At 37.8% G+C, this 27,781-nt stretch overlaps 2 protein-coding genes across 2 annotated transcripts; one reads left to right on the plus strand and one right to left on the minus strand.

Annotated features, from left to right (window-relative positions):
- Positions 1 to 1,377: 1,377 nt before the first annotated feature.
- Positions 1,378 to 13,005, minus strand: sdhaf3 (succinate dehydrogenase complex assembly factor 3). The gene is made up of 2 exons (XM_067425647.1): positions 12,620 to 13,005; positions 1,378 to 1,682 (listed from the first exon to the last, which is right to left on the minus strand). The coding sequence occupies exons 1-2, from the start codon at positions 12,797 to 12,799 to the stop codon at positions 1,488 to 1,490; spliced, it is 375 nt and encodes a 124-aa protein (XP_067281748.1). The 5' UTR covers positions 12,800 to 13,005; the 3' UTR covers positions 1,378 to 1,487.
- Positions 13,006 to 17,502: 4,497 nt separating this feature from the next.
- On the plus strand, positions 17,503 to 21,634 carry c1galt1a (core 1 synthase, glycoprotein-N-acetylgalactosamine 3-beta-galactosyltransferase 1a). The gene is made up of 2 exons (XM_067426227.1): positions 17,503 to 18,108; positions 21,506 to 21,634. Exons 1-2 carry the CDS (start codon positions 17,503 to 17,505, stop codon positions 21,632 to 21,634), a joined length of 735 nt encoding a protein of 244 aa, XP_067282328.1.
- The last annotated feature ends 6,147 nt before the right edge of the window (positions 21,635 to 27,781 follow it).

The following is a 27,781-nucleotide window of genomic DNA, read 5'->3' on the forward strand; positions in this document are numbered from 1 at the left end:
TGGAAAGAAAAGCTTTGGTGGACACACAGGGTGCTTCCAATTACTCAAATTGATGCTTCCTCGTTTCCTCGCTCCTCCGTCCTCCAGCCCATAAATTAAAACCCAATCAAACTTAGCCATCTTGAAGGCCAACTCAGTTCTCTAACTGCACCACGAGGCTTCATAAGAAGTTGTGAGTGAGGATATGCAGGTGTATCATTCCTTCTCATCCTAAGGGGGTGGAGCTAAGACACAAGGAAAGGAAGTGAGGAAAGGAAACAAGGATAAATTAATAAGAAATAAGAAGCACCCAACTCTGACAGAGCGTCATTATTGGCGCGAAGCAGACTTCTTACGTCAGTGCATTTTGTCCTCATACATGCTCTTATGGGTAATCGTAGAGGTTCTTCCTTCACACATAGCATCATACCGGTAACCTACAGTTTCAACTTCTCATACCTGTAAATTGCCAGAACTGATTTATCAGTGTTTTTTAAAAGGGTCCTGTTCACACATAATGTCTTAAAGGGTTAGTTTACCCAAAAATGAAAATTTTGTCATTAATTACTTACCCTAATGTCGTTGGCCTCTAACTTAATTATTACCGTAAGACCTCCGTTCATCTTCGGAACCCAAATGAAGATATTTTTGTTGAAATCCGATGGCTCAGACTGGCCTGCATTGACACCAATGTCATTTCCTCTCTGCACACAAAAACTATTCTTGTCACTTCATACAATTATTGTAAAACCGCTGTAGTGAGATGAGCTTTATAACGACATCTTTAGTACCTTTTATGGGTCTTGAGAGAGGAAATGACATTGGTGTCAATGAAGGCCTTTCTGAGCCGGTCTGAGCCATCGGATTTCAACAAAAATATCTTCATTTGGGTTCCGAAGATGAACGTAGGTCTTAGGGGTGTCCAACAACATTAGGGTAAGTAATTATTGACAGAATTTTCATTTTTGGGTGAACTAACCCTTTAACAGCAATTTACCAGTAAAAAGTGTGTGTGAAAGAGGCTAATAACAAACTTTCAATGTCAAAGTACTGCCGATATAAAGCCTCAATTCCTGTTTTGCATCCTTGACATCACTTTTTTGGTGTGTTATAGTTCAAATGGCTTTGAGAAACCAAAAAAAATCACATTTTTCCTGAATAAGATCAAGTAAATATTGTAGGAGTTGCCATGAAATCCAAAACAAAAATAGTCTGTTAAAAATGGCAGAATGCAAAAAAAGAATTGAGTTGAGGCTAATTTTTAAAAGCCAATGTATTGACATTTTGACCAGAGGTAGTGCTGTCACTAAAGATCAAGCATCTTCATTTTAACTGCTGAGCAAAAAAACACTTATATATTTTCCTTTTATCCTCACATCAAAACACAGCAACAAAGACTCTTTGTAGCATTTTAATGTAATCATCAGTCTTGGCTTTGAACAATATAATTTATACGTCAAACTGTGTCCTGTATGGGCAGCTTCTCCTTTTTTTTCCTGTAGAGGGTGTTACTTTGGCGTTTCCTCCTCTTGAATATCAAACTGCCGGTTGGGTTTTGTGGACTCAAGCATAAGCTCGTAAAGCTGCCCGATCTGCTCGTCTTGAAAGTCTTTGAGTTTCTCTTCTGGTAAATCAGCGCCGAATACCAACTTCTTGTTTCCCGCTGCTTCCAGCACCTGGGTTTGTAGAGTGTCTTTGTAGTTCTGCACAGAGAATAAGATGAAAACAATAAAATATAAGCAACTTAGTATTTTTTAGCTACTTTTAGAACTTTTTGGAGATAACCATAGCCCTAACGCTTGCACCAATTATTGGTTCTTGTATTGACTTTACACATTAGGCACACTAAGGAAATTCATTTGATACAGTGCTATCGATTTATAACAGACATTGACAGAATTATTTATTAGTCTTTGTTTGAGATTCATTGATTGCAATTCACAGGATGAAATGCAGGTCAAAGGGGTTGCTGGGGGATGTGAAGTAACTTGAAATCCACTAAGGTCTAATGGAGGTCAATGCCTTCTGCTCTCTCTTAGCCCACTGAAATCCCTCCCACTATATCAGTACCAAGCTCCTCACTCTTTTAACAAGTCTCTACAAGTTTTACAAAACCAATGTTCTTCAATTTGCTAGTAAAACTGAACTTGCATTATATCTGAGCTGCAGGTTCTTTTCTGTTAAGTAAGTAAGGAACAGCTGTTATATTATGTCTATATAAAAAAAAAAAAATACTGCAAGCAAACTATTTTCATGACGTACATTTTTATCAATATTCTTCAAGGTCTACATTCTTCTGCTGCCATGTACTGGCAAACACTGGCAGTGACAGATAGTTTCTTACTAAATGTACAGAACCACAGTAATACATTGTGGTGTGACAAGCAGCGGGGCGAGGGACCGCGAGAGCGGGCCGTGACGAGTGTTAATGAGTGCCATCTGCATGACACACCGGTCTCGTCTCGCGGCCGAGTGACGGGAGCATAAAAGGAGGAGCAAGGGCAGCGGAAGACGAGAGAGGACCAGGCCTGGATTTTATGTTGAATTTTGTTTAAGTTTTATTATGTTTGTGTGGGCAGTCGTCCGTGAGGTGCTGCCCGCGGTTTTACTTTCGTTTTGTTTATTTATTTTGAATTAAAGTTGTGAAACGTTCGCCGGTTCCCGCATCCTTCCTTCCCATCTACAAACTTCGTTACATACATATTCTATATATACAGTGAGAAAATTAAGCATTTGAACACCCTGCTATTTTGCAAGTTCTCCCACTTTGAAACCATGGAGGGGTCTGAAATTGTCATCGTAGGTGCATGTTCACTTTGAGAGACAATCTAAAAAAATTTTTTTTTTAAATCCCGAAATCACAATGTATGAATTCTCTATTGGGTTTAGGTCTGGAGACTGGCTAGGCCACACAAGAACCTTGATATGCTTCTTACAGAGCCACTCCTTGGTTATCCCGGCTGTATGCTTCGGGTCATTGTCATGTTGTTCCCCCAAATCCCCAAAATATATGGCCCTTAATACTTCCTCTCCTTAATACAGTGCAGTCGCCCTGTCCTATGTGCAGAAAAACACCCCCAAAGCAGGATGCTACCACCCCCATGTTTTACAGTAGGGATGGTACTCATCATTCTTCTTCTCCAAATACATTTAGTGGAATTATGACCAAAAGGTTCTATTTTGGTCTCATCTGACCACATGAATTTCTCCCATGACTCCTCTGTATAATCCAAATGGTCATTGGCAAACTTAAGATGGGCCTGGACATTTGCTGGTTTAAGTAGGGAAACCTTCCGTGCTATGCATGATTTCAATCATGACGTCTTAGTGTATTACCAACAGTAACCTTGGAAGCGGTGCTCTTAACTCTTTTCAGGTCATTGACCAGCTCCTCCTGTATAGTTCTGGGCTGATTTCTCACCTTTCTTAGGATCACTGAGATCCCACGAGGTGAGATCTTGCATGGAGCCCCAGTCTGAGGGAGATTGACAGTCATGTTTAGCTTCTTCCATTTTCTAATGATTGCTCCAACAGTGGACCATTTTTCACTAAGCTGCTTGGTAATTTTCCCATAGCCCTTTCCAGCCTTGTGGAGGTGTACAATTTTGTCTCTAGTGTCTTTGGACAGCTCTTTGGTCTTGGCCATGTTAGTAGTTGGATTCTTTGTATGGGTGGACAGGTGTCTTTACGCAGATAACAACATCAAACAGGTGCATGTAATTTAGTATAATAAATGGAGTGGAGGTGGACATTTTAAAGGCAGACTAACAGGTCTTTGAGGGTAAGAATTCTAGCTGATAGACAGGTGTTCAAATACCTATTTGCAGCTATATTATACAAATAGTTAAACATCATATATTGTTTTCTGGATTCTTTTTTTAGATTATGTCTCTCACAGTGGACATGCACTTACGATGACAATTTCAGACCCCTCCATGATTTCCAAGTGGGAGATGTTGCAAATTAGGGTGTTCAAATACTTACTTATCTCACTGTATGTATGTTGTAGGCCTACTGTCAAACATAATTTGCTTCTATTTTAGAACACTTGATTATCTAATCAAAATAACAAAATGTGTGTTACAGTGCCTGGTAAAAGGGTTTAGGGTAAAAAAAAATGAAATCGGATGCATTTATTTTAGTAGTCCACAAAAGTACTAAGAGAATGATTATTTGAAATCAGAACCAGAACTTTGTGTAAATACGATTGTCCTCCCCAATCCTTGTAGCACAAGTATACAAAGTCCCAGAGTGTAGAGCTTAACATATTTACATCACACCGCTGATTCCATCATATGAGCTTGTGTGTTTGGACATCTTAATTTAAACTTGTCCGTCACATCTGTCATGACTGCTTATGATCAAACCTACAAGACATCACAGGCAGACTCATTCAGAAAAACACACTGAAAACAAAACCATTAAGAACTCTCATTCACTCTCCTTACGTCTTGGAATTTGGATGCAATTCAATTTTGGAAGCAAAAAGCCATTTGTCTGAGAAGCTTCCTCCTCTACATAATGTAATTAGATTGAACATTTGCCAAAGAGTAATATTTTAAGAATGGAAAGGATGTGGGCATGCTGGATGGCAAGTTTTTTGGTGAAGCTCACCTTCTGAATATAAACACTTCACATCCCATTGCAATGACGTAATCAGGCAACCCGTTTTATGCTTGACTGGAATAGCCTGACTTTCCCAAGGGCACAGAACTTTAAAGCTCTATACCGATAAACAGATTAGGTCTATGACCACTACTTTGTATGTACAGTTGAGCTTGGAAACGTGCTGCTGAAATACCAATGGATTCACAGTTAAGTCAGTAGTCATTTAAGAGATGGTTTTACCCACAGTGACATACAGTATAATTAGAGGGAAAATCCCCTGGGAGCAACCTAGGGTTTTGGAGATTCAATGTTTACGTGCGTGTTTATGTGATAAAACAAAATCTGGCCAAATTAACATGTTTTAGAGTTTTCTGAACTTCCCAGAAAACTTTACTATGATACATTGTTTTAGGAATATCAAGTATAGGAAGCATAGTTAATGTGTGACTCATACAAACCAGGCACCAAACCAGATTAATTGCAAGGTTCAACCATCATAGAGTGAAAATTTTGAATTTCCACTTTGTAGGTCCTGTCAGTTTAAACATTCAAGTGATTTTAAACCAACGATAACTCAATTCAGATCATGTGTGCTGTTTTCCCTGGACACATATAACTGTGAACAAAGCACGCAAACACCAAAATCCTTGAATGGACACATACACTCATAAACAGTTGTTACGGCTCACATGAAAACATAAACAATTGAGAAATAAATGGATGTATGATTTATTGTAATGGATCTGTGCATTAGCTCTTAAAGTGTCAGCAGCCTAATATACCTGCTATTGAGTCATTATTGTTAATCAAACAACAAAAGACAAAGAGAAAATCACTTTTGTAGCTTTAACAAAAATGAATTACATTTAATTTATACAGTGAAGATTATGCAATGTTATTTCAAAATTACCCCAAAAATTCTAGAATGATTCTTTCTATTCATCTGGTAAATCGCAATATATTGTATATAAAACAATATATTTTGTGTATTTGTTCTTATTTGATTGCTGACAGTTTTTTTTTTTGTCTTCTGTAACTGTTTTGAGGGCTTTTACTTACATTAAAGGGGTCATGAACTGTCTTTTTGTGTTTGTTTGTTTTATACTGTTGTCTGAGGTCAACTAATGACGGTCACATTATATTAACATTCAAAAACATTATAATGAATAAGTGATAGGCTATTTTCTACACTGGTTTTGAGCCTCTCTCATGGAACGCATGAACATGCTGCACTAAATTTTTCACACTGATTTGCCCACAGGGCTCACAAAATGTCTTTATCAAACAAACACAATGATTTATCTCTCATCCACCGCAATTAATTGGAATGTTATTTTTTATTACTTGGCCCACCCAATCAGTGGATATAACCGCAAACCATGCATCACTAACACACACACACATGCATGCACAAACCTCACTACAGAGTCAGAAAAAATAGCATGATCAAAACTTTACAATCAACTGTGATTGTATTTTTCCTTCAAATATGAAGTCAAGAGAGTGAGCAATGCACATCAAGAAAGGAATGTTATATATATGGATTTCTCTCTCTCTCTCTCTCTCTCTCTCTCTCTCTCTCTCTCTCTCTCTCTCTCTCTCTCTCTCTCTCTCTCTCTCTCTCTCTCTCTCTCTCTCTCCTAACTTTACAAAGCTGCTTTTTTTCTTTACCTGATCGCCTGCTCCTCCTCTCCCTCTGCTGAATTTTCTACCCTGCTGGTATATTAATCTCGAATCTGTTATAAAAACTTGTTAAGAGATTATACACCTCATAACATTATGAAGTTAGTGTATAATATTCATAAAATTCTAACTAGTAGAGATTATAAAAAGAAAGTATTGAAACCGCCAGTAGGTGGCAGCGATTCACTGTTTTAATGAGTGAGCCACTTAAATCGTTCATTCACACAATTCGTTCAAAAGTCAGATTAATTTAAGAAGAAAACAAAAAACCGATGTGAATACTTTTGTCATTGACAATTACAGACACTATTGAAAAATGAAAAAGCAAAACAGACAGCTGCTTTGGTAACTTGTTATACTGATAGTTATAGCTAAATACATTGCAATGGATTAGCTAGCTAAATATATGTGGTGTGTACTTAGCTATTACACAATATTCTCATACCTCATTCTCAGTACATGCTTTATTTTTTTGCATCCCTCTCTGGCCAGCAGTTAAATATAGTCCGCTGTGCAGCACTTCTCTTCATTTTTGGCGCTAACGTTTGCTCTCCCATTCAAACACCACTCTCGTTGTTTTGGTGAAAGTGCGACTCATTGGTTGGGCATTACCAATCGGTTCAATGGAGGGGGAGTATTTTTTGTCCTATTTATTATGACAAACTCATATTTGATTAGGAACAAAATTATTGTTTCAAAACAAATGAATTCAACATATTTTTCTTTTGATCTACTGTGATTTTCGTGTTGAAATATTAGGGGGTTGTTGTAACTGAGGGATTTGAATGGGATTTGGTTACATCCCCCCCATAAACTACGCCCCTGAGTCATGTGCAGTTGCGCTTAAGAAAACCACACATCATTCGAAGTGTCAAACATCAATTATTAACTAGAAATATTAACATAACATAACATTAACATTAATCATAATTATTTTGAACGGGACTCGAGTGGACTCGGAAATAAGTCCGAGTCCTAACATGTTCGAGTACGAGTCAATTCCAGTCCAAATGGACCCGAGTCCATGACGAGACCGAGACCATTAAAATATGGTCTTGAGACCGATTCCGAGACCGAGTCTCGAGAAAAAAATCACTGGTAATACGTTTTGGTAGCCTGTCTGAAAAACACATAGCCCCAGTACGTTGGGCTTTGCGAGCCCTGGCCCATAATGTTACATGTCCGAGTCTGATCACGAATCGCAGCACAATGAACCAACAAAACCTCAAATAAAGGATTCTCCAGCCTGTGACAGGTGTGTTCTGTTAGACATGTACACACAAGCAATAGATATCAAATGATCTGTAACAGTGCAATACTATCACATATAAAAAATAAAAAATAAATGTTTTACTCACATTAATGTGTTGCTTCATTTATTCATGTAACCTCATCGTGTCTGCAAATCCAGGCTCTTCGCAGTGAAATGAAGAAACAAACGCACAATGTTTTCCCCACATGATCTGGATCTTCATTAAATATAAAGTTCAACAATGCATTCGTAATATTGGAATCCGAATGAAGATTATGCAGCATGTTTATTGCTTGGAAGTTCAATCCAGTTTAGCTCCACATAGGCCTGTTATTTATCTTTATTACACGGCTCTGTAAAATACTTGTTACTGATTGGTCAATCGCAAATTCCAGCGGTATGTTATTCCCAAATAACACCCGCATCCGGGTACTACGAGTTATCTTGACCGGTACTACTTCTATGCTTAACGCTGGCGCCATCTTGTGGCTTAAACAGCCGTGGGTTACAATGGAAGACTTCAAGGCAGGTTTCCTTTATAACGTTTTTAATATAGATATTTTTCTTACACAAACGCATCGATTCGAATCAGAAGGCTCTAATAACCCATCGGAGCCGTGTGGAGCATGTTATTTGACGGACAGGTGCATTTTTTATGGACTTCAAAAACAACTACAACTACTGCTTGGATTAACGTTAGCCTGGACTTTTTAAATATAACTCCGATTGTATTTGTCTGAAAGAAGAATGTCATATACACCTATGATAACTTGAGGGTGAGTAAAGCATAGGCTTGGTTTCATTTTTGGGTGAACTAACCCTTTCAGTATTTATTTTCAACATTTAGCAAAGGCATATGGCAAATCTTCAGCAATAGATAAAGGCTTAAAGCAGGTTGGAACTGTTTTTCTTTGCAGAAGCTTTGCGTAAGAGCTAATAAAATATTTAATCTCAAGGCAATATTTTGTGTCTAATTTATTTGAGACTAGTAGCCGTGTAATAAGTGGGATAATGTACACCCAGCTGGTTGTTATCGCAGAATAAACCCCTTCAGAGTGAAGCAAGACCCCTCCGCTTCGCGTCGGGTTCCTGATCACTCTGTCGGGGTTTATTCTGCGATAACAACCGGCTGGGTGTACATTATCCCTTACATAACATCTCATGCACAGATCGGTGGCCGGGGCTACAGAATCAGGTGTTCGTATTCTTTGGTTAAGGTGGTTTTTCAACACAGGTTGGCATATTCTGAAATTGAGGGTTTGCTGGATCTGGTGTCAATAAAGGCTTTTCTTTTCTTTCTTTTGAGGAAGTTTTCAGCTCCGAAACGTACAAAATATCCTTACATCACGATGAACTTTCATATATAAAAGGCTGAATGAAAAGTTGATTTCTCATTTCATGACCCCTTTAATAAACCTTTAATAAAGTATGAGTTTTTGCTAAAGTATTGATAACTGTGATATTTCACGGACATTTAAAATGACTCGTATCATGAAATAATACTTTGATCATATCACCCACCTATAATTGTGTTAAACAATCGTGATTTCAGTTATGGTTGTAATTCTTGCCATAATAAAGCAGCCCTAACGTACATCTTTCACTCCTTCACATTCTCTCCTTTTCTTTCATTCCTCTGGGAAAGCTTGTCTGTTGCAATGCGGTCGATTTATTAGGCGATGAGAAGCCCCCTGGGCCCTCTACTGTAACTGGATTAAAGTGAACACTCAGTGCTCCTAATCAAATTTGGAGGCTCGCTCTACGTCTGTTCCTGGCTCCACCACCCTTCTTTTTTTTTTTCCTGCAGTGCATTGAAAAGCGAGACCCCACAGTGATTCACTCACCTCCTAATGAACAAGTGGGGAGGGGGTTCTAAAGCACACCACTCCTTCCCAGAACTAAGAAGGAGTGAACTGTTCCATTCACAGCTGTATTGTGAGCGAGTGTGAAGCATTAGCTCTGTTTTAAAATAGTGAGCTGCCTACCTAGACAACATCTTAAAGGAACGGTTCACCCATACTCACCTTCATGTTGTTCCAAACCTGTATCACTTTCTTCTTGCGAACTCAAAAAATATTAGGAAGAACATTGGGAACCAAACAGCATTTTTGTCAAAATGTTTTGTCAAAATTTTATTTGTCAAAATGTTTCTATATGTTCCCAGGAAGAAAGCAGGTCACACAAGTTTGGAATGTCACTAAGGCGAGAGTAAAGGACGGATCATTCATTTTAGGGTGGAGATTCCCTTTAAGGCATCATAGGCATCCTCCTATGATATACACAAAAAGGCTCACACTGCATGGTTTTGATTCTGGAACCAGGTTTTACAGCGGACGTCAAGTGGTGTAGTACTGAAATTGTATTTCAAAACTGTAAATTTAATTTAAATGGTTTCATGCTCAGTGAATTGCAACCACAAAAGCACATTGAGGTCTGCACAAACTATGTTTTCCACATACAACCGAATAAAAGTGATTACTTTACCCATTATTTGTCATTTTACAATTTCCACATCACATGGTTTGCTTAGTAACATGCTAATGTCAAACTTTTGAGTTGAGTTCACCCACAAATGAAAATTCTGTCACCATCATGTTATTCCACACCTATATCATTTTCTTTCATCTATGCAACACACATTTCTGAGAAACATACTGGCTGAACTTTTCATGCAACAATATAAAAGTATCATAAAAGTGGTCCATACGACTATAACACTACATTCTAAAGTCATACGACAGCTCTGTAAGAAAATACCAGAATTTAAAGTTGTAGCTGTCCTTGACGTGTTCATGAAATAAGTCTTACTTATGAATAAATCGTTTTTTATCGTCAAATCTTTTCAATTCTGTTATCCAGTTCACAAAGAGGGTCTGAATTAATCTGTACTCGAGTTTTCTGAACTCAATCAATGATTCAGTAACGTACCGGTAACTGCTAACAGTTCACCGGAGAGGAAGATTATCAGTGAACAATGACTAAAATTTCAGTCTGTTTCTCACACAGAGCCGTTGTGTGACATTTTGTGTTATTGGGGAGTAAATGAACCTTTTCATTTTAGGGTGAGCCATCATTTAAAGGTTTACATTTACTGCGTTTACTATGTTTTGTTAAGTGTGTACGTCGTGCATAGGCGAAAAGTTGTGTAAGGCTAGGCTATGTCTTCAGGATGTGTCTTTAGGCTATGTCTCAGTCAGCTGCCCATTTTGGAAGGATGTGTACGTGTTCTTCTGTACAAGGACATAGTGACTCTCATTACTTGCAAGTGTGAGGTTTTTACCCTATTAAAGAATATCTGTTACTGTCAATGCCAGTCCAGGAACACCGAGTCCTCTGAAATCACACTGCATGACTGTGAAAATGCAATAAGAGCCAGCTTGGTCCACAATCATATCACAAACCACTGCGCTGGTAACAGAAACAGAGCCATACTACAAGTGTAATACATCTTGTGAAGTTTGACGGCTCAAAAAGCATCTCCAATACCCAGCCTTGACGTAAAAGATGATGTGCATCCTTGCTCCTTGAATGTATGCTGCTGCACGTTTAAGTGGAGTTCATGCGTTGAATGCGATCTTTGGATTTGTCATGGAATATTTCATACGAGCGTGGCGTCAGAGCTCTCGTAAGTGGCACGATTCTGTATCCACATAACTGAAATGGAAGAATGAAGTCTCAACAAGGTGATGGTGGATTAAAGCGTAATTAATGTACACAGATGGTGTTTGGAAACGGCTGTGCTCCCTGGGAGTAAAGGATTTGTTAGTTAACTTATGGGGTTATGGATGAATTCTGTTCATGTTTCATGATGATAGAGACTTCAGGAAGGTGCTGCCATCATGTGGAAGGTTTCAGCAAAGGCCCGAGTCCGACTCATTAAAGGGATAGTTTACCCAAAAAGGAAAATTCTGTCATTTACTCACCCTTAATTTGTTCCAAACATGCATGTAGCAGCTCATAATGTAATAACTGCACATAATGTAATACTTTTCTCAAAATATAATACAACCTTGAGCACATAATGTAATAAAAAAATAACATTATGAGAAATGTATTATATTATAAACTCACCAAAAACATATACTTTTGTCATAATTATAATAGCTTTTAAAACATAAAAATAGTATTCCCTTACAGTACATTTGGAAAAAATCTAAATCGGAGAAATGCAACGTTCATGCAATTATTATTATTTTTATAAATCTTATATTTTTAATAAACAGAAAGCATTGGTATTCCTTTACATTACATTTTTAAAATGTAATTGTAAACCCAATTTTAACCTGCCTAAAAAATCTAATAATAATAAAAACAACAATAAATTCAGGAATATTTCAATATGTTGCATTTCGCAGGTAGTTTAAGACTGGATTTAGATTTTAAAGGAATACATTGGAAACTTCATTCCAGGAATACTATTTGTTTGTTTTTTTGTTTTAAAAGCACAACAATGTTATTACATTATGAGCTCAAGATGTAATTCAATTATTACATTATGAACAATTTATTACAACAATAATGTAATACTTAATGCAGTATGTGCAGTTATTATTACATTATGAGTTTATACTAATTTGTTGCTTGCTTCTGCTGAACACAAAAGAAGATACGTTGAAAAATGCCAGTAACCGAACAGTCAATGGGCCCTAATCACCTAGTATTTTTTTCCTCTATATATATACTATGGAGGTCAATGGGGTCCATCAACTGTTTAGTTCCCCTTCAAAATATCTTCTTATGTGTCCAGCAGGAGAAACAAATTCATTAGGAAACAACTTGAGGGTAAGCGGTGATGACAGATTTTCATTTTTGGATGAACTATCCCACACTTACAATGCACTCACAAGAAGGTAATAAAGTTGTAAAATAGTAAATAGAATGAGGATGAAGAATAACAAGGGAGTTTTACATGTGATAATGATAATGTATACTATAGTGGCATGATGTGAATAGTATGGAAGCACAATATCATTAGCAAAAAAATAAATAATAAAAAAATAAAAATACTTGATTCGAGCACTGAATCTGACTTAAATGTAACTTATTTGCTTTCTCTGCAGTCAAGTGATAGAAGCTCACAGCTGGTTTCCATCTTACCTGCCATTCTGTCATGAAGCGTGTGACCTCCTCTTCACCTGATGCAGTCTTGTTTCTTCTGAATTCATCTTTCACATACTGATCACCCAAAGCCCGCAGGTCTATGGGCAGGAAGCGGTGCAGTAACAAGATTCTCTTGTACAAAGACCGAACTGCTGATACATGTGCTGGATGTGCCATAACTTCACAATCTGTATCAGTATCAGTAAACTCTAGATATGAAACAGCGACAAGCGTCCTGTTTAAACACAGCAGTCAAGTATTAGTGCTTCAGCCCAAAAAACATATCTCATGCGAGAGATAAGATATTATATATGATAAAAGGTCATATGTATAACACTGTTGATTACCCAACAGTACATAGTGGCTTCTTCACTGCAGCGCTATCAGTGTTATTAGAGCCGCTGCTGCCCTCTGGTGCCGATGGGAATGTAGTGCAACTAAGAAAACGGGCGCCAATCACCTTCACGTTTAAATACACTGCAGTTAAAAAGCTTTTTTGATCGGTAATATTTTTTTAAAATTTTTTTAGTATAAGTCTATTATGCCACCAAGGCTAAATTTATTTGAATAAAAATACCAACTAATAATAATAATAATACTGTGAAATATTATTAAATGTATTCATCTTTTCTAATTAAAAGTTTTCCATTTTTGAATATATTTTAAAATGCAATTTATTTCTGTGATGCAAAACGGAATTTTCAGCATCATAACTCCATTCTTCAGTGTCACATGATCCTTCAGAAATCATTCTTTCTAATATGCTGTTTTGCTGCTCAAGATGATTTTATTATCCATGTTGAAAACAGTTGTGTAGGCTAAAACATTTTTTGATGGATATAAAGTTCAAAAAAACTACTAGTACTACTAGTTCAAAAGTTTTGGGTCAGTAATAATAATTATTATTATTTATTTAAGAAATTAATACATTAATTCAGCAATTAATGCATTAAATTCTTTAAAAAACAACAACAGTAAATACATTTATAATGTTGCAAAATATTGTTATTTTTAAATAAATGCTGTTCTTATGAACTTTCTATTCATCAAAGAATCCGGAAAATTGAAAAATTAAAAATGTTTTACACAACTCTTTTCAACATTAATAATAATCATAAATGTTCCTTGAGCAGCAGATCATCATGATTTCTGAAGGATCATGTGACACTGAAGACAGTTATTTTAGATTTGAATAATAATTCACAATATTACTGTTTATTACTGCTTATATACACACACTCACCTAAAGGATTATTAGGAACACCTGTTTCTCATTAATGCAATTATCTAATAAACCAATCACATGGCAGTTACTTCAATGCATTTAGGGGTGTGATCCTGGTCAAGACAACCTCCTGAACTCCAAACTCCGGGTACCACTCATCTCCACTACAAATAGGAAAAAGAGGCTACAATTTGCTCGAGCTCACCAAAATTGGACAGTTAAAGACTGGAAAAATATTGCCTGGTCCGATGAGTTTTGATTTTTGTTGAGACATTCAGATGGTAGAGTCAGAATTTGGCGTAAACAGAATAAGAACATGGATCCAGCATGCCTTGTTACCACTGTGCAGGCTGGTGGTGGTGGTGTAATGGTGTGGGGGATGTTTTCTTTGCACACTTTAAGCCCTTAGTGCCAATTGTGCATCGTTTAAATGCCACAGCCTACCTGAGCATTGTTTCTGACCATGTCCATCCCTTTATGACCACCATGTACCCATCCTCTGATGGCTACTTCCAGCAGGATAATGCACCATGTCACAAAGCTGGAATCATTTCAAATTGGTTTCTTGAACATGACAATGAGGCCTCACAGTCGCCAGATCTCAACCCAATAGAGCCTCTTTGGGATGTGGTGGAATGGGAGCTTCGTGCCCTGGATGTGCATCCTACAAATCTCCATCAACTGCAAGATGCTATCCTATCAATATGGGCCAACATTTCTAAAGAATGCTTTCAGCACCTTGTTGAATCAATGCCACGTAGAATTAAGGCAGTTCTGAAGGTGAAAGGGGTTCAAACACAGTATTAGTATGGTGTTCCTAATAATCCTTTAGGTGAGTATATATATATATATATATATATATATATATATATATATATATATATATATATATATATATATATACAGCACTGGAAAGATGAATCTGTATTTAAACTGGGTCATTATGTAGTAGAAATGTGAAATTATTTTTTAATTTGGTGCTTTCTAGGCTCAGAAAAGACAGAAAATGTATTTTTGTCTCATGGGGATGAAAGACAACAATTCCCAGAATGCTTCGCTACCCTACAAGGCCACTCCCAAAGCCATGGCTACTAGATTACTGAATCACTTTTTCCTTCCCACCGCGACCGCGTTTATTTTCATAAAATCAGTTCAGTTAGAGAACAGACACTAATAAAAACTGAACGTGTCTGTTCAATATAATGTGATTTAGCTGCTGAGGTAACAGCCCAAGTCTCACAGCCCAAACGCTGCAGGAGTCAGATTACATTGACAGTCATGGATGAGCATGTGATGAGAGCTGAGGTAAACGCGTCCGCGGCATAGATTCACAGCGCATGTTCAGTCTGGCGCGTTTTCAGTTCATGCCTTTGAAAGCTTAACTTTCATAGGAATTAGTTTAAGAAGTTTAAAGACTTACTTTTCTCTGCTGGCCGCACCGTTTCCATGAAAGCCTGAGGCTGCAGCTGCAAGCTGAGTGCTGTGAGTGTAATCTCCCATCCCCCATACACGTTGAAAACATGCGGAAATGGCTCCCTCTGCTGGCTGTAGTCTTTAGCCTCTGGCCAACAATTCCTCCGATGGCGCAAATTGACGATATTTGCAACATGGGAGGAATTTTTCCAGAAATAAAATGCATAAATCTCTTGTCTCAGGGGGATATGAGGAGTATATGAATATAATCATACAAAGCCATATGCTAATCGCTGAAGTAACCCTTTAATGAGAGGTTTCTGTTGTTATTTGGGACAGGTAGTAAAAAGGGTCATATACTGTATGTCTCGTTGGTGTTTTATATGACCCTTTTTCAACATTATACAGACACTTTATTTATATTATTGTTGCAGTAATGCATTATATATGTGTGTTAAATAAAATAGCACTGTAAAATGAAGTTTATTTTTAAGTACAATCAACATGGATGTTTCAGTCTCTTCAACTTAAATTACATTACGAAAAATTATCTAAATCTTGTATAACTTATTTAAAAAAGTTGAAAATTGCTTAACTTATTTTAATGAGCATGTTTAATGTAAAAAACATATGCTGTCGTATCATACTACTCATATAGTTTTTTACAGTGAAAAAAAGACAAGTTATACGTTATATAAACATGCAATTTTATATTTTTCTTTGCAGATGTGTTCAGAAATATTAACATATGCCTATGTTAAATAATAATATAATAAAATACATGCAATAATGTCTGTGATGATGATTGCAGAACTTGATCTGTAAAGTAATCTGTGTGTTTATGGGCAGGGCGTTCAGATCATTGAAGAGATGCTGTCTGTGTTTAAATGAGTTGAACAAGAAGCTTTTATCTTATATGTAATAGACATGGGAAGATTTAAGCACCAAATGTTATTTTTAAGTGGAGTAGCAATGAGTGTCCTTCTCTCAATAATTTATTCACACTTTCTAAGGACTCTAAAACCTCCATTTCCTATGCATACAAGGGATACATTTGTACTGCATAAAGGTAAGACAAATGCTTTCTTTCTTCTCTACATTTCTCATCTAATCATGAATGATGATGAATACTGTATGTATTAGATTTTTTAAAGAACTTACCGATAATTAAGTGTGTTCAGTAATTCTGTACATGTGCTCAATTGTTATCATACGACCTCTTCAGGTCAACAAATGGCACCCAATTATTATTTCTGAAATAACTTAACTTTGTAATAAAAAGAAAAGACCAAAAAAAGATTATACGAGTATGCTTATTGTGGGAATAATACACTTGTGATGTTTTTAGACACTTAATTGACACTCATATAGTGTATACTTCGACAATAGATCACCCAAATGTCCTTGCATGCCTAACATTTGCATACTACTTACTGCATAACACATACTGCAAAAATACTGAGTATTTATAGTAGGCCATTATTTACTGTACATATCCACTGAACAGTCTCCTTCTGTTTCTAAGATAAACGGCTCGCTGTAAAAAAGAAATTGCTGCCTTAAATATTTAAGTACAATCAACTTGGATGTTTAAGCCATTTAAACTTAAATTTCATTAAACTGACTTTTTAAAAAAAGTTGAATATTGTCTAACTAAACAGTTGCTTAACTTATTTTTATGACTTAAAGCAATGAAAAAACTTTTTTTAAGTGTATAGGCCGGTTCACATGAAGAAAGCTAATTATGAAGGTTACTATAACCATATTATTATTGTCCACACACCAACACAAGATAACGTTTTGTTTATTACAAGTGCACACTGCAGTTTTGTCGACTGTCACTTTAAATAATCTTTAAAAAATTGCTTTTTAAAATTGGGAGGATTTTGATTGGCTGCCAATTTTTGTATCATTCATCAGCTGAAAATACAAACATACCATTATTCCAATGATATCGTTCCTCTGTGTTGTTATCGTTGTGATATGGGCTATGCTTTTCTTAGAAGGATAAAACTTATATCTTTATTGGTGGCTGAAACTTTGTATTACTATAGCACTTATGTTAATTGCCTCTTTAAGATTCATTTCTTGTTGTATTCCTCAATTATAACTGTATTTGTAATCTGCTAAATGAATAAGTGTAAAATGAACGGGCAATAAGATAAAGTCTATTATTTTTATAGCCAAGAACAGAAGCGTCGCACAAGACCTCAGCCAGAAGGTCAGAGTGTTATGCTGGGTAATGACGCAGCCTCAACACCTGGAATCCAGAACCCAACATGTGCGTGCCACATGGGGAAAACGCTGCAACGTCATTCTGTACATGAGTTCGAAGGAGTCAGACTTCCCCACGGTAGGGCTCAACGTGTCAGAAGGACGTAGTCAACTCTACTGGAAGACCATACGAGCCTTCCAGCACATTCACGAGCATCATCTGGACGATGCTGATTGGTTCCTCAAAGCTGACGACGACACATTTGTTGTTCTTGAGAACTTGCGTTACGGTCTCTCCAAGCACAACACAGAGGAGCCGCTATATTTTGGACGTAGATTTGCACCATTTGTTGCACAGGGGTACATGAGCGGAGGAGCTGGTTATGTCCTAAGTAAGGAAGCTTTGAGGAGATTCGTTAAAGGTTTTGCTGATGGACTTTGCACACACAATACAGAAGTTGAGGATATTGGATTGGGAAAATGCATGGAGGCCATGAAAGTTAGGATGGGTGATTCCAGAGATGTGTTGGGGAGACAAACCTTTCACCCTTTCCCTCCAGACTACTACCTGCTCAGACAGCTACCCAGACCACGACCCTGGTACCTCTTCTATGAGCATTATGACCCCGTTGAGGTAAGCATGACACATTTTAGGCGGAATTAAAAGGTTAGTTCACCCAAAAATGAAAATACTGTCATTAATTACTCTCCCTCATGCAGTTTCAGACCCGTAAGACCTCCGTTCATCTTCGGAACACAAATGAAGATGTTTTTGTTGAAATCCGATGGCTCAGAAAGGCCTTCAATGACACCAATGTCATTTCCTCTCTCAAGACCCATAAAAGGCACTAAAGATGTCTTTATAAAGCCCATCTCACTACAGTAGTGGCTCTACAATAATTTTATGAAGAGACTGAAATAGTTTTTGTGTTGTCAAAAAACTAAATAACGGCTTGTATAATAGTGATGGGCTGATTTCAAAACAAAGCTGCAAACCATTATGAATCAGCGTATGGATTTATGATTCGGACCGCGTGTCAAACCTCCAAACTGCTGAAATCACGTGACACTGGCGACCCAAATCATGAATAAATACGCTGATTCATAACCGTTCAAAGCTTTATTTTGAAATCGGCCCATCAATATATAAGTCCTTATTTCTGGGGGGGTTTTGCACACAAAAACTATTCTCGTCACTTCATAAAACTATTGTAGAGTCACTGTAGTGAGATGAGCTTTGAAATGACGTCTTTAGTGCCTTTTATGGGTCTTGAGAGAGGAAATGACATTGGTGTCAATGAAGGCCTTTCTGAGCCATCGGATTTTAACAAAAATATCTTCGTGTTCCGAAGATGAACGGAGGTCAAGAGTTTGGGCAGTTGGTGTTGACAGATTTCACAGAAAATCCTGTAGTGTATGATGAGCCCAGACTCTTTTTTATTTCCAGGACTGTAATTCCTTCCAGTCAGAGGAGATCAAACATATTTTTAACTTTTAAAAAACCTATTGTTGTCGATTGTCGAGTGTCCAGGCCCATATGGGGTATTCAAGGCCCAGGTGCAGGTTGTTGTTGTGGGTCTCCTTTAAATCATGTTCTGGTGTGAGGGAGGATGAGGGTGTTTTCCCCATGTGAAATTCCCTAATGCTGCGTCCCAATTCGCCTACTTATACTACGTCCTAAAAGTATGTACTCTTTTTGTGAAGAAAAGGTATATACTTTTGAGTGTGTAGCAGAAAAGTATGTAAGCTTCGGGACATACTACTTCGCCATCTTTAATGGACTCTGTCGCTTAGTTACGTGCATCCCGTCACCATTTATCTGCCCTGTCAATCATCGTCAGATTCGTCAAAGTTCAAATCCTCCACATTCAGTTGAATCTCCTACCGTATCGGAGAGAAATGTAGCCGCTCGTTGATCTTCCATGTGTGGGTCTTTGTGGGTCAGAGACTCTCCTCATGTGTTTGCAGTTTAAATATAATGATGCATTTAAAAGTTAATGGCCAAACGTGTCATTAAAAAAGTTCACAATGCTGCTGCAGGTGAAATATAATGTGGACAACACTGAATGAATATATTTTTGACGGGTAAAATATTGATAGTTGGTCACTCAAACCCCTTTATCTTAACTTCTCTACTTAACCGTCGAACTCGCACAGCCGTCATGTTTGTAGTTTTTTAACGTTTTTTATGCGCGTTTGTAGTTCTAATTGAATCCTCGTCCAACTCGCAATGGGTTGTGGGCAATATCAGCCGTTAGAGTGCCCATCGATCCATACTACGAATTCGGACCGGAAATAGTAAACCATCCGGGAATCTTTGGAATACTCTTTTCAACATACTACGATTTGGGACATACTAATTCTATTTTCGAATACTATTTAGGATGGGTAGTATGCGAATTGGGACGCAGGGCTAGTCTTGTTTTTGCGTGAGGTTGTTGCATCTGAACTCGTTAAAAAAGTAGCATGTGACCCTCAGTTGTTTGGCATACAATGCCCAGTTTTTCCTTTTTAACCATTTACAATGTCAGTCATACAAAGTTTATGATTCTTAATGATTAAATATCTGTTCAGGTTTTAAAAGTTGTGTAGTGGCTTCCAGTCTTTAGGCTAATGTGGGTCATCAACTACTTAATGATAAAGATGTAATTTAATTTAATTAAAATTTTGTAATTTTTACACATCAGGCTCAAACACATTCAAATAAAGCCATGTTTAATCGCATGTATAGGTGATTTTATTCAATGAATTGTCATTAAAGAAACATTTCCCCCCTCGTTCAATTTCTTGGTTCACGGATGCTCGCACAACTCACTGGCTCTCAGCAACATGGACATGTCCAAGTCCAAAACATCTCTCATTTCAGAGTTGCGGTAACCAGCTCTTCGAGAACTGCCATCACAGTATCAGTGTACTTGACTCGGGTATCAGTTACATGGATATTTATTCCTCCTTTATGAAACCTCAGCAGTGAGTTCCAGCTAAAAACTGGTATCCGTAAGTTTTACAAGTAATACATGTTCTTGGATAAACATTTGTTGTTGATCCTGGAACAACATTCCTGTCCAAAGGTATTGTTCTAGCCATATTCCTACCCATATAACCCAAACTATAACTTACCCCTAAAATCAGAGGGAAATGATATGTGAATAAAAATGGTGTAGAAGCTCCTAACCCTGGTTGTGAACCAAAACCTATTAGGTTTGTCTGACTTTTTGACTGTGACTGGCCTTACTAATCAGCGAGATTAGCAGCTTGCAGTTGTGGCAGTTGAAAACGGAGCCATCAAGTCAGATCAAAAATGTGTTTCCTTGTAGATCCAGGAACCACTCTGCAATTATTTATATTTCACTGATAAATTTCCAGTTAAGATCCGGGTATATGTCATGAGTGGCTTAACCAACGTTTCCACCGAAGGAACCATTCCAAGGCACTAGGGACTTTGGGGTGGTACTCGGCGTGTCGACCGCAGGAACCAGGGTCTAAAAGAAGTTCAGGGTAAAAATTCCCCCCTCAAAATCTCCCTGTACATGAGGTAGTACTTTTGCAGAGTTCAGGAACTTTCAGGGGAGGGACTAGGGTGCTGAACATGCTGATTGGATGAGTTCATGCAGCATTTTATTTCAACCTAAAAGTCTGTTGTGGTGCGTGCAGAAAGAGCTGTCTGCTATTCAAATCAACAATGACATAAAAAAATACGGCAGCATAAATATATACTTATACTGTATACGAAATCCAGCAGGAACTTGCAAGTCACGTGAAGTCTTATGTCAACATACTAATCTGCCTAATCTTTTTCACGGATTTCAGTGGAAACATGGCTATAGTAATTCTATAGCAACTCATCAAACATTTTTTTAATAAGAATAATAATAATCATTATAATAAGGTCACTCTTAAACTCCCTTGGAATGAAAATAAAACACCACATCCCTTTTCACATTACCTGCTTTCTCTTAACAGTCCTCCTAAGCTTAGATTTGATTGATTGTTCTTTATGTAAAATGCCTTATTCTGTTCTTGTGTTTTAGGGCCCTGGATGCTGTTCAGATTTAGCCATCTCTTTCCACTACATAGATGCAGTGAGAATGCACACACTCCAGTACTACACCTATCATTTACGTCCTTACGGATATAAACACAGATTTAACCCAAATTAACTCTCAAATAATAAAAAATAACAGCTTATCTAAAAGCAAGAGAGCATTCAAGATGTCATCTTTTAAGGCAAAATGTATAAACACGTATACATTACTTCACTGTAAGACCATTACATGTAAATCATGTTATGTTTATTGTTCTACAATACATATAAAAACAGGTTTTTACAAAGTTACAGACTAAAACATAATAACATCAGCTTTGAAAACACAATGCTTTGCTTCATCATAGTTCATCAAAATTCAAGTTCAGAATCTTTGGAAAATCTGTTGAATGTAAGACAAATTTTAGGTGTCATTCATTTATATCGGAAAGGGCTTCTAGATGTTTGATTGTCTTCTGTTTAAAAATATGAAGGGAGGATGATACCCAAATTCATGAGCCATGCTCACTGCTAAGGAAACATGAATAATGAAACATGGGTTTTTGAAATACATCTTTGAAATGCAAATATGGTTAATCACACAATACAATACAAATTTAACATACAAGACTGTCCAGAAAAGTTTAACACATTATTAATGTAAGGCTTTTGCATTTAAATTCACTTAAAAAGAGCAGTGATTATACACTCACCTAAAGGATTATTAGGAACACCATACTAATACTGTGTTTGACCCCCTTTCACCTTCAGAACTGCCTTAATTCTACATGGCATTGGTTCAACAAGGTGCTGAAAGCATTCTTTTGAAATGTTGGCCCATATTGATAGGATAGCATCTTGCAGTTGATGGAGATTTGTAGGATGCACATCCAGGGCACGAAGCTCCCGTTCCACTACATCCCAAAGATGCTCTATTGTGTTGATTTCTGGTTACTGTGGGGGCCATTTTAGTACAGTGAACTCAATGTCATGTTCAAGAAACCCAATTTGAAATGATTCGAGCTTTGTGACATGGTGCATTATCCTGCTGGAAGTAGCCATCAGAGGATGGGTACATGGTGGTCATAGAGGGATGGACATGTATGTGAAGAAAACATCCCCCACACCATTACACCGCCACCACCAGCCTGCACAGTGGTAACAAGGCATGCTGGATCCATGTTCTCATTCTGTTTACGCCAAATTCTGACTCTACCATCTGAATGTCTCAACAGAAATCGAGACTCATCAGACCAGGCAACATTTTTCCAGTCTTCAGCTGTCCAATTTTGCTGAGCTTGTGGAAATTGTAGCCTCTTCTTCCTATTTGTAGTGGAGATGAGTGGTACCCGGTGGGGTCTTCTGCTGTTGTAGCCCATCCACCTCAAGGTTGTGCGTGTTGTGTCTTCACAAATGCTTTGCTGCATACCTCGGTTGTAACGAGTGGTTATTTCAGTCAAAGTTGCTCTTCTATCAGCTTGAATCAGTCGGCTCTGACCTCTAGCATCAACAAGGCATTTTCGCCCACAGGACTGCCGCATACTGGATGCTTTTCCCTTTTCACACCATTCTTTGTAAACCCTAGAAATGGTTGTGCGTGAAAATTCCAGTAACTGAGTAGATTGTGAAATACTCAGACCGTCCCGTCTGGCACCAACAACCATGCAACGCTCAAAATTGCTTAAATCACCTTTCTTTCCCATTCTGACATTCAGTTTGGACCTTTGGAGATTGTCTTGACCAGGACTACACCCCTAAATGCATTGAAGCAACTGCCATGTGATTGGTTGATTAGATAATTGCATTAATGAGAAATTGAACAGGTGTTCCAAATAATTCTTTAGGTGAGTGTGTGTGTGTTTGGCACACATTAATGCTTTTAGGATCAGTGCTAAAAGTTGGCCGGTACTTTAGTATCTCATACTGCATTATTCAACTTTTTTTTCCACAAAAAAATAGTTTTCAGTTAAAGGTGCAGTAAGCAATTTTTGAAAAACGTTGTTTAAAAGCAGTAGCATACTGTGGGGTTTCTGTCAGGGCCTTCACTAATGATCAAAACACCCCACGCCTCCGCAATATCAACAACACACACACGCACACTCACACACACGGTTACGAGCCTTCGTTTCAAAGTGCTCATTGGGAAGAGGGCAAGCAACATAAAAGGACATGTGAGACACAAAGGCAATTTACCTATTTATTGATACCACTGCACTCACGTGTCACTATTTAGGCAAATGGTGAATCAAATGAATCAAAACCAACTCACTGACACAAATACTCTTAAACAAACAAAAACATGGACCAACAGCCCGTCATCCGCGGCGGTCATAGCCATTTCACATAGATCACTAACAACCCGTGAAAAGTTCAAACAGCTGATGACATCAGCGGGGGGTACCGCACCGACACATCGCTGGGCCTCAGGGGCGGTCTATCACTACACATCAAATTTTGATTGGCTGATAACCCACGTCAGTCAAAGCTGTGGTCCAATAGAAAATAGCAGCTTCAATGGAAGGCAAGCTATTCTACTAGTGCTGGTCCTCAAAGCTGTGATGCGTTTAGATGATGACATATGGAAAATACAGCTTAGCCTCACAAAAAAACACATTCTTTCTGGAAATATAATTGTAACATACCAAAATATATACTATAATTGTATTTAGACACGTTCAGACACACATTAATTTAATTATTAAAAAAATAAGTATATTTTTGATTTTGACAGGACCAGCAGAGAAGGTCCTGATGGCCCTGACAGCCCACCACTGTTTAAAAGTGTATCGGGCCATGCACCAAAACACACTTGTAGTCAATCAGCAATAAGGCTGCATGTCCACCAAAGCCTTGTGAGCGCTTGAGAGTGTTTTTTCCCCCTGTTTTTTTTTTTTTTAGTTAAAATGCTTTTCTTGCTCTGATACGGAATATCCACAGAAGTGTCACTACTATCTCATTTCACAGATAGTTTGCTCTGGCTGTTGTTTGAAATTATTTATTATGCTTCTTGTTGTCAGAACGTGGAGGTTGGACTGTGTCATATTTGTCCCGCCCCTCCTCCACTGTGATTGGACGGCTGGTTAAAAAGTGAGTGATGAGCACTGTGTTTTACTTACGCAAACTTAGCAGTTTGTTACGCTCATGCCGTTCAAAAAATACGGCAACAGCGTAAAAAAAAAGTTTGGTGGACACGGCCTATACATGGCTTAAGGGACATATGCACTCATGATGGGGGAGGAGAGAGGGATAAGTGCACAAGATGACTATAGGAACAGAGAGATGACAGAGAAAATAAAAAAGAAGAAAAAGCCCTGGACTATAACTTTAAAAAGAAGGGTTACGATCAGGCAAGAGGTAGGACCCCCATTAATATCGGAGAAGCTTTCCAGTGCTGGAGAGACCTTAAAGGGATAGTTTACACAAAAATGAAAATTATTCCATAATTCACTCACCCTGAAGCCAAGTGAGATAACATACTCTTAATATGTTTTTTTCTTTTGGTTCCTAATCCTTAATCTGGTCACATTAGTAATCACATTAGTTTCTTAGACATGTTATGAAGGGAACTGTTCATGAAAACGGTGCTTGTTTTTGGGATGGAAGGACTGACTTTGCCATCGAAAGAGTAGATTACAGCTAAATAACAATTAGACATTCGACCTCTTAATTATCATTACTGTTCCATTCGACCCGTAAGTGGACTGTGAAGTGGACTTCACAGGGTATTCCACCATCTTTAGTAAGATTTCAATCCAAAGGGAGCGAACATGTTCAGCTCGAAGGGCACTGCGAATCGCGTAGGGAAGATCGATACATCACTTCACAGGAAGTGGAGAGTGAAAATCACCCAACTGCCATTGCACGTTGCATCTCCTGTCTGAAATAACGATGGAGTTTTTAAACAGCTCTGCGATGGAGGAGTTTACATATGCATTTGAATATTCATACACAAACTAGAGTATTTATGAATGGTTATGGCAATTGTTACATTCACATATGCTACTTTATGAATATGTAAACAATTTAAAAGTGTTAAAGGGTTAGTTCACCCAAAAATGAAAATTCTGTCATTAATTACTTAATCTAATGTCGTTCGACACTCGTAAGACCTCTGTTCTTCTTCAGAACACAAATGAAGATATTTTTGTTGAAATCCGATGGCTCAGAAAGGCCTTCATTGACACCGATGTCATTTACTCTCTCAAGACCCATAAAAGACAATAAAGTCGTCATTACAAATCCCATCTCACTAGTGATTCTACAATAATTTTATGAAGCGACGAGAATAGTTTTTGGCCACAAAAAAATAAAAATAAAAATAACGACTTATATAGTGATGGGCCAATTTCAAAACAAAGTCAATCAATCCGCTGATTCATAACGGTTCGAAACGTTGTATGGGAAAAATCGGCCCATCGCTATATAAGTCCTTATTTAGTTTTTAGCGCACAAAAACTATTCTCGTGACACTGACATGGTGTCAATGAAAGCCTTTCTGAGCCATCGGATTTCAACAAAAATATCTTCATTTGTGTTCCGAAGATGAATGGAGGTCTTACGGGTGTCGAATGATATTACGGTAAGTAATTAATGAGAGAATTTTCATTTTGGGGGGAACTAACCCTTTAGGAAGCAGCTGAGGGCTGTCATTTTTTATATTTTACTTTATTTACCTCTGGAATATGTTTACTATGCAGCTGTGCATAGAAAAGAAAGTGCATGAGATGAGATCACTACACAGATCATTGATTAAGAATACACATATATAACCAAATCAACATTTATTTTCATATTGAATGACAGGCACAGCTTCAAATCTGTTTATAGTCAATAGCCTACAGGTATATGTAAACTAATTGACAATCTTTTGATTATGTCTTTTAGATACATAACATGTGTTTTGTAAATATATGCGTATTATATTTGAAAGTAAATTAGGCTACAATATTAATGTATATCATAATCTGCACGACTTTGTCTTTGCCTTTCTTTAAAGGGATCCCTTGGTGTTGAGACTTGTATGGCTTAATATAACATAAATGATGTCTCTTACTGAATTATGTAGTAGAAAACCCATGAAAGATCTACGTTATTTTAAAAATCGATTTTATATTTGGACCATGGGCGGCGCCATTTTGTTTGCGTTCTAGGTTGATGACGTAGAATGGTTGAACTCCTCAATCAGCTGGCTTTACCCGTAGCTATTTTTACCACAACGCAACTCAAAAATTGTTTCAGAGTTAAACAAAACCAATGAATTGCTTTGTAATTGTACTTAAAACACACTCAAACATACATGTGTGCACACAAACTTACCTACACAAGTCACAAACAGATCGGCGGGCGCGCACACGACAGACTGTCTCAATCGAGATGTTGGGCTGCTCAGTCTCCACGACGGGCTGAATCTGAAATCAACCCCCTATACCCTTAAATAGGGCATTATTTGAAGGGACGGCCATTTGTAGTGTTGTCCGACACCATAGGGACATGTTCGAGTGCAGTGGTCTCACGTTGCACCGCAATAACGAGTAAAGCCGATTTACAAACAGCTGTCCGACTTCACGCACTCAAACATACATGTGCACACAAACTCTCTCTCTCTCTCTCTCTCTCTCTCTCTCTCTCTCTCTCTCTCTCTCTCTCTCACAGACTCACACACACCCCAACAGATCGGTGCGAACACACACACACACACACACACACACACGCACGCACTGCGTGCGCGCATACATAACCCTTTCCTGTGTTGATATCTGTTGATATGCAGTAGATTAACTGTAATGCCTAATGTAACCAGCAGAGGGAAATATCTAGGTAGGACGATGGGATAGGGTAACGTGAGGAAGAGAGGCAGGATGTTTTGGTGATGATGCATGCGATTGAGACAGAGCAGCCTGTCGTGTGCGCGCCCGTCGATCTGTTTGTGACTTGTGTAGGTGAGTTTGTGTGCACATGTATGTTTGAGTGTGTTTTAAGTACAATTACAAAGCAATTCATTGGTTTTGTTTAACTCTGAAACAATTTTCAAGTTGCGTTGTGGTAAAAATAGCTACGGGTAACGCCAGCTGATTGAGGAGTTCAACCATTCTACGTCATCAACCTAGAACGCAAACAAAATGGCGCCGCCCATGGTCCAAATATAAAATCGATTTTTTAAATAACGTAGATCTTTCATGGGTTTTATACCACATAATTCAGTAAGAGACATCATTTATGTTATATTAAGCCATACAAGTCTCAACACCATGGGATCCCTTTAATGAAATTGGTTGCAGGGCAT

The sequence above is a fragment of the Pseudorasbora parva genome, chromosome 19 (genome assembly GCF_024679245.1).
Source record: "Pseudorasbora parva isolate DD20220531a chromosome 19, ASM2467924v1, whole genome shotgun sequence".
In the NCBI taxonomy this organism is placed as follows: Eukaryota; Metazoa; Chordata; class Actinopteri; order Cypriniformes; family Gobionidae; genus Pseudorasbora; species Pseudorasbora parva.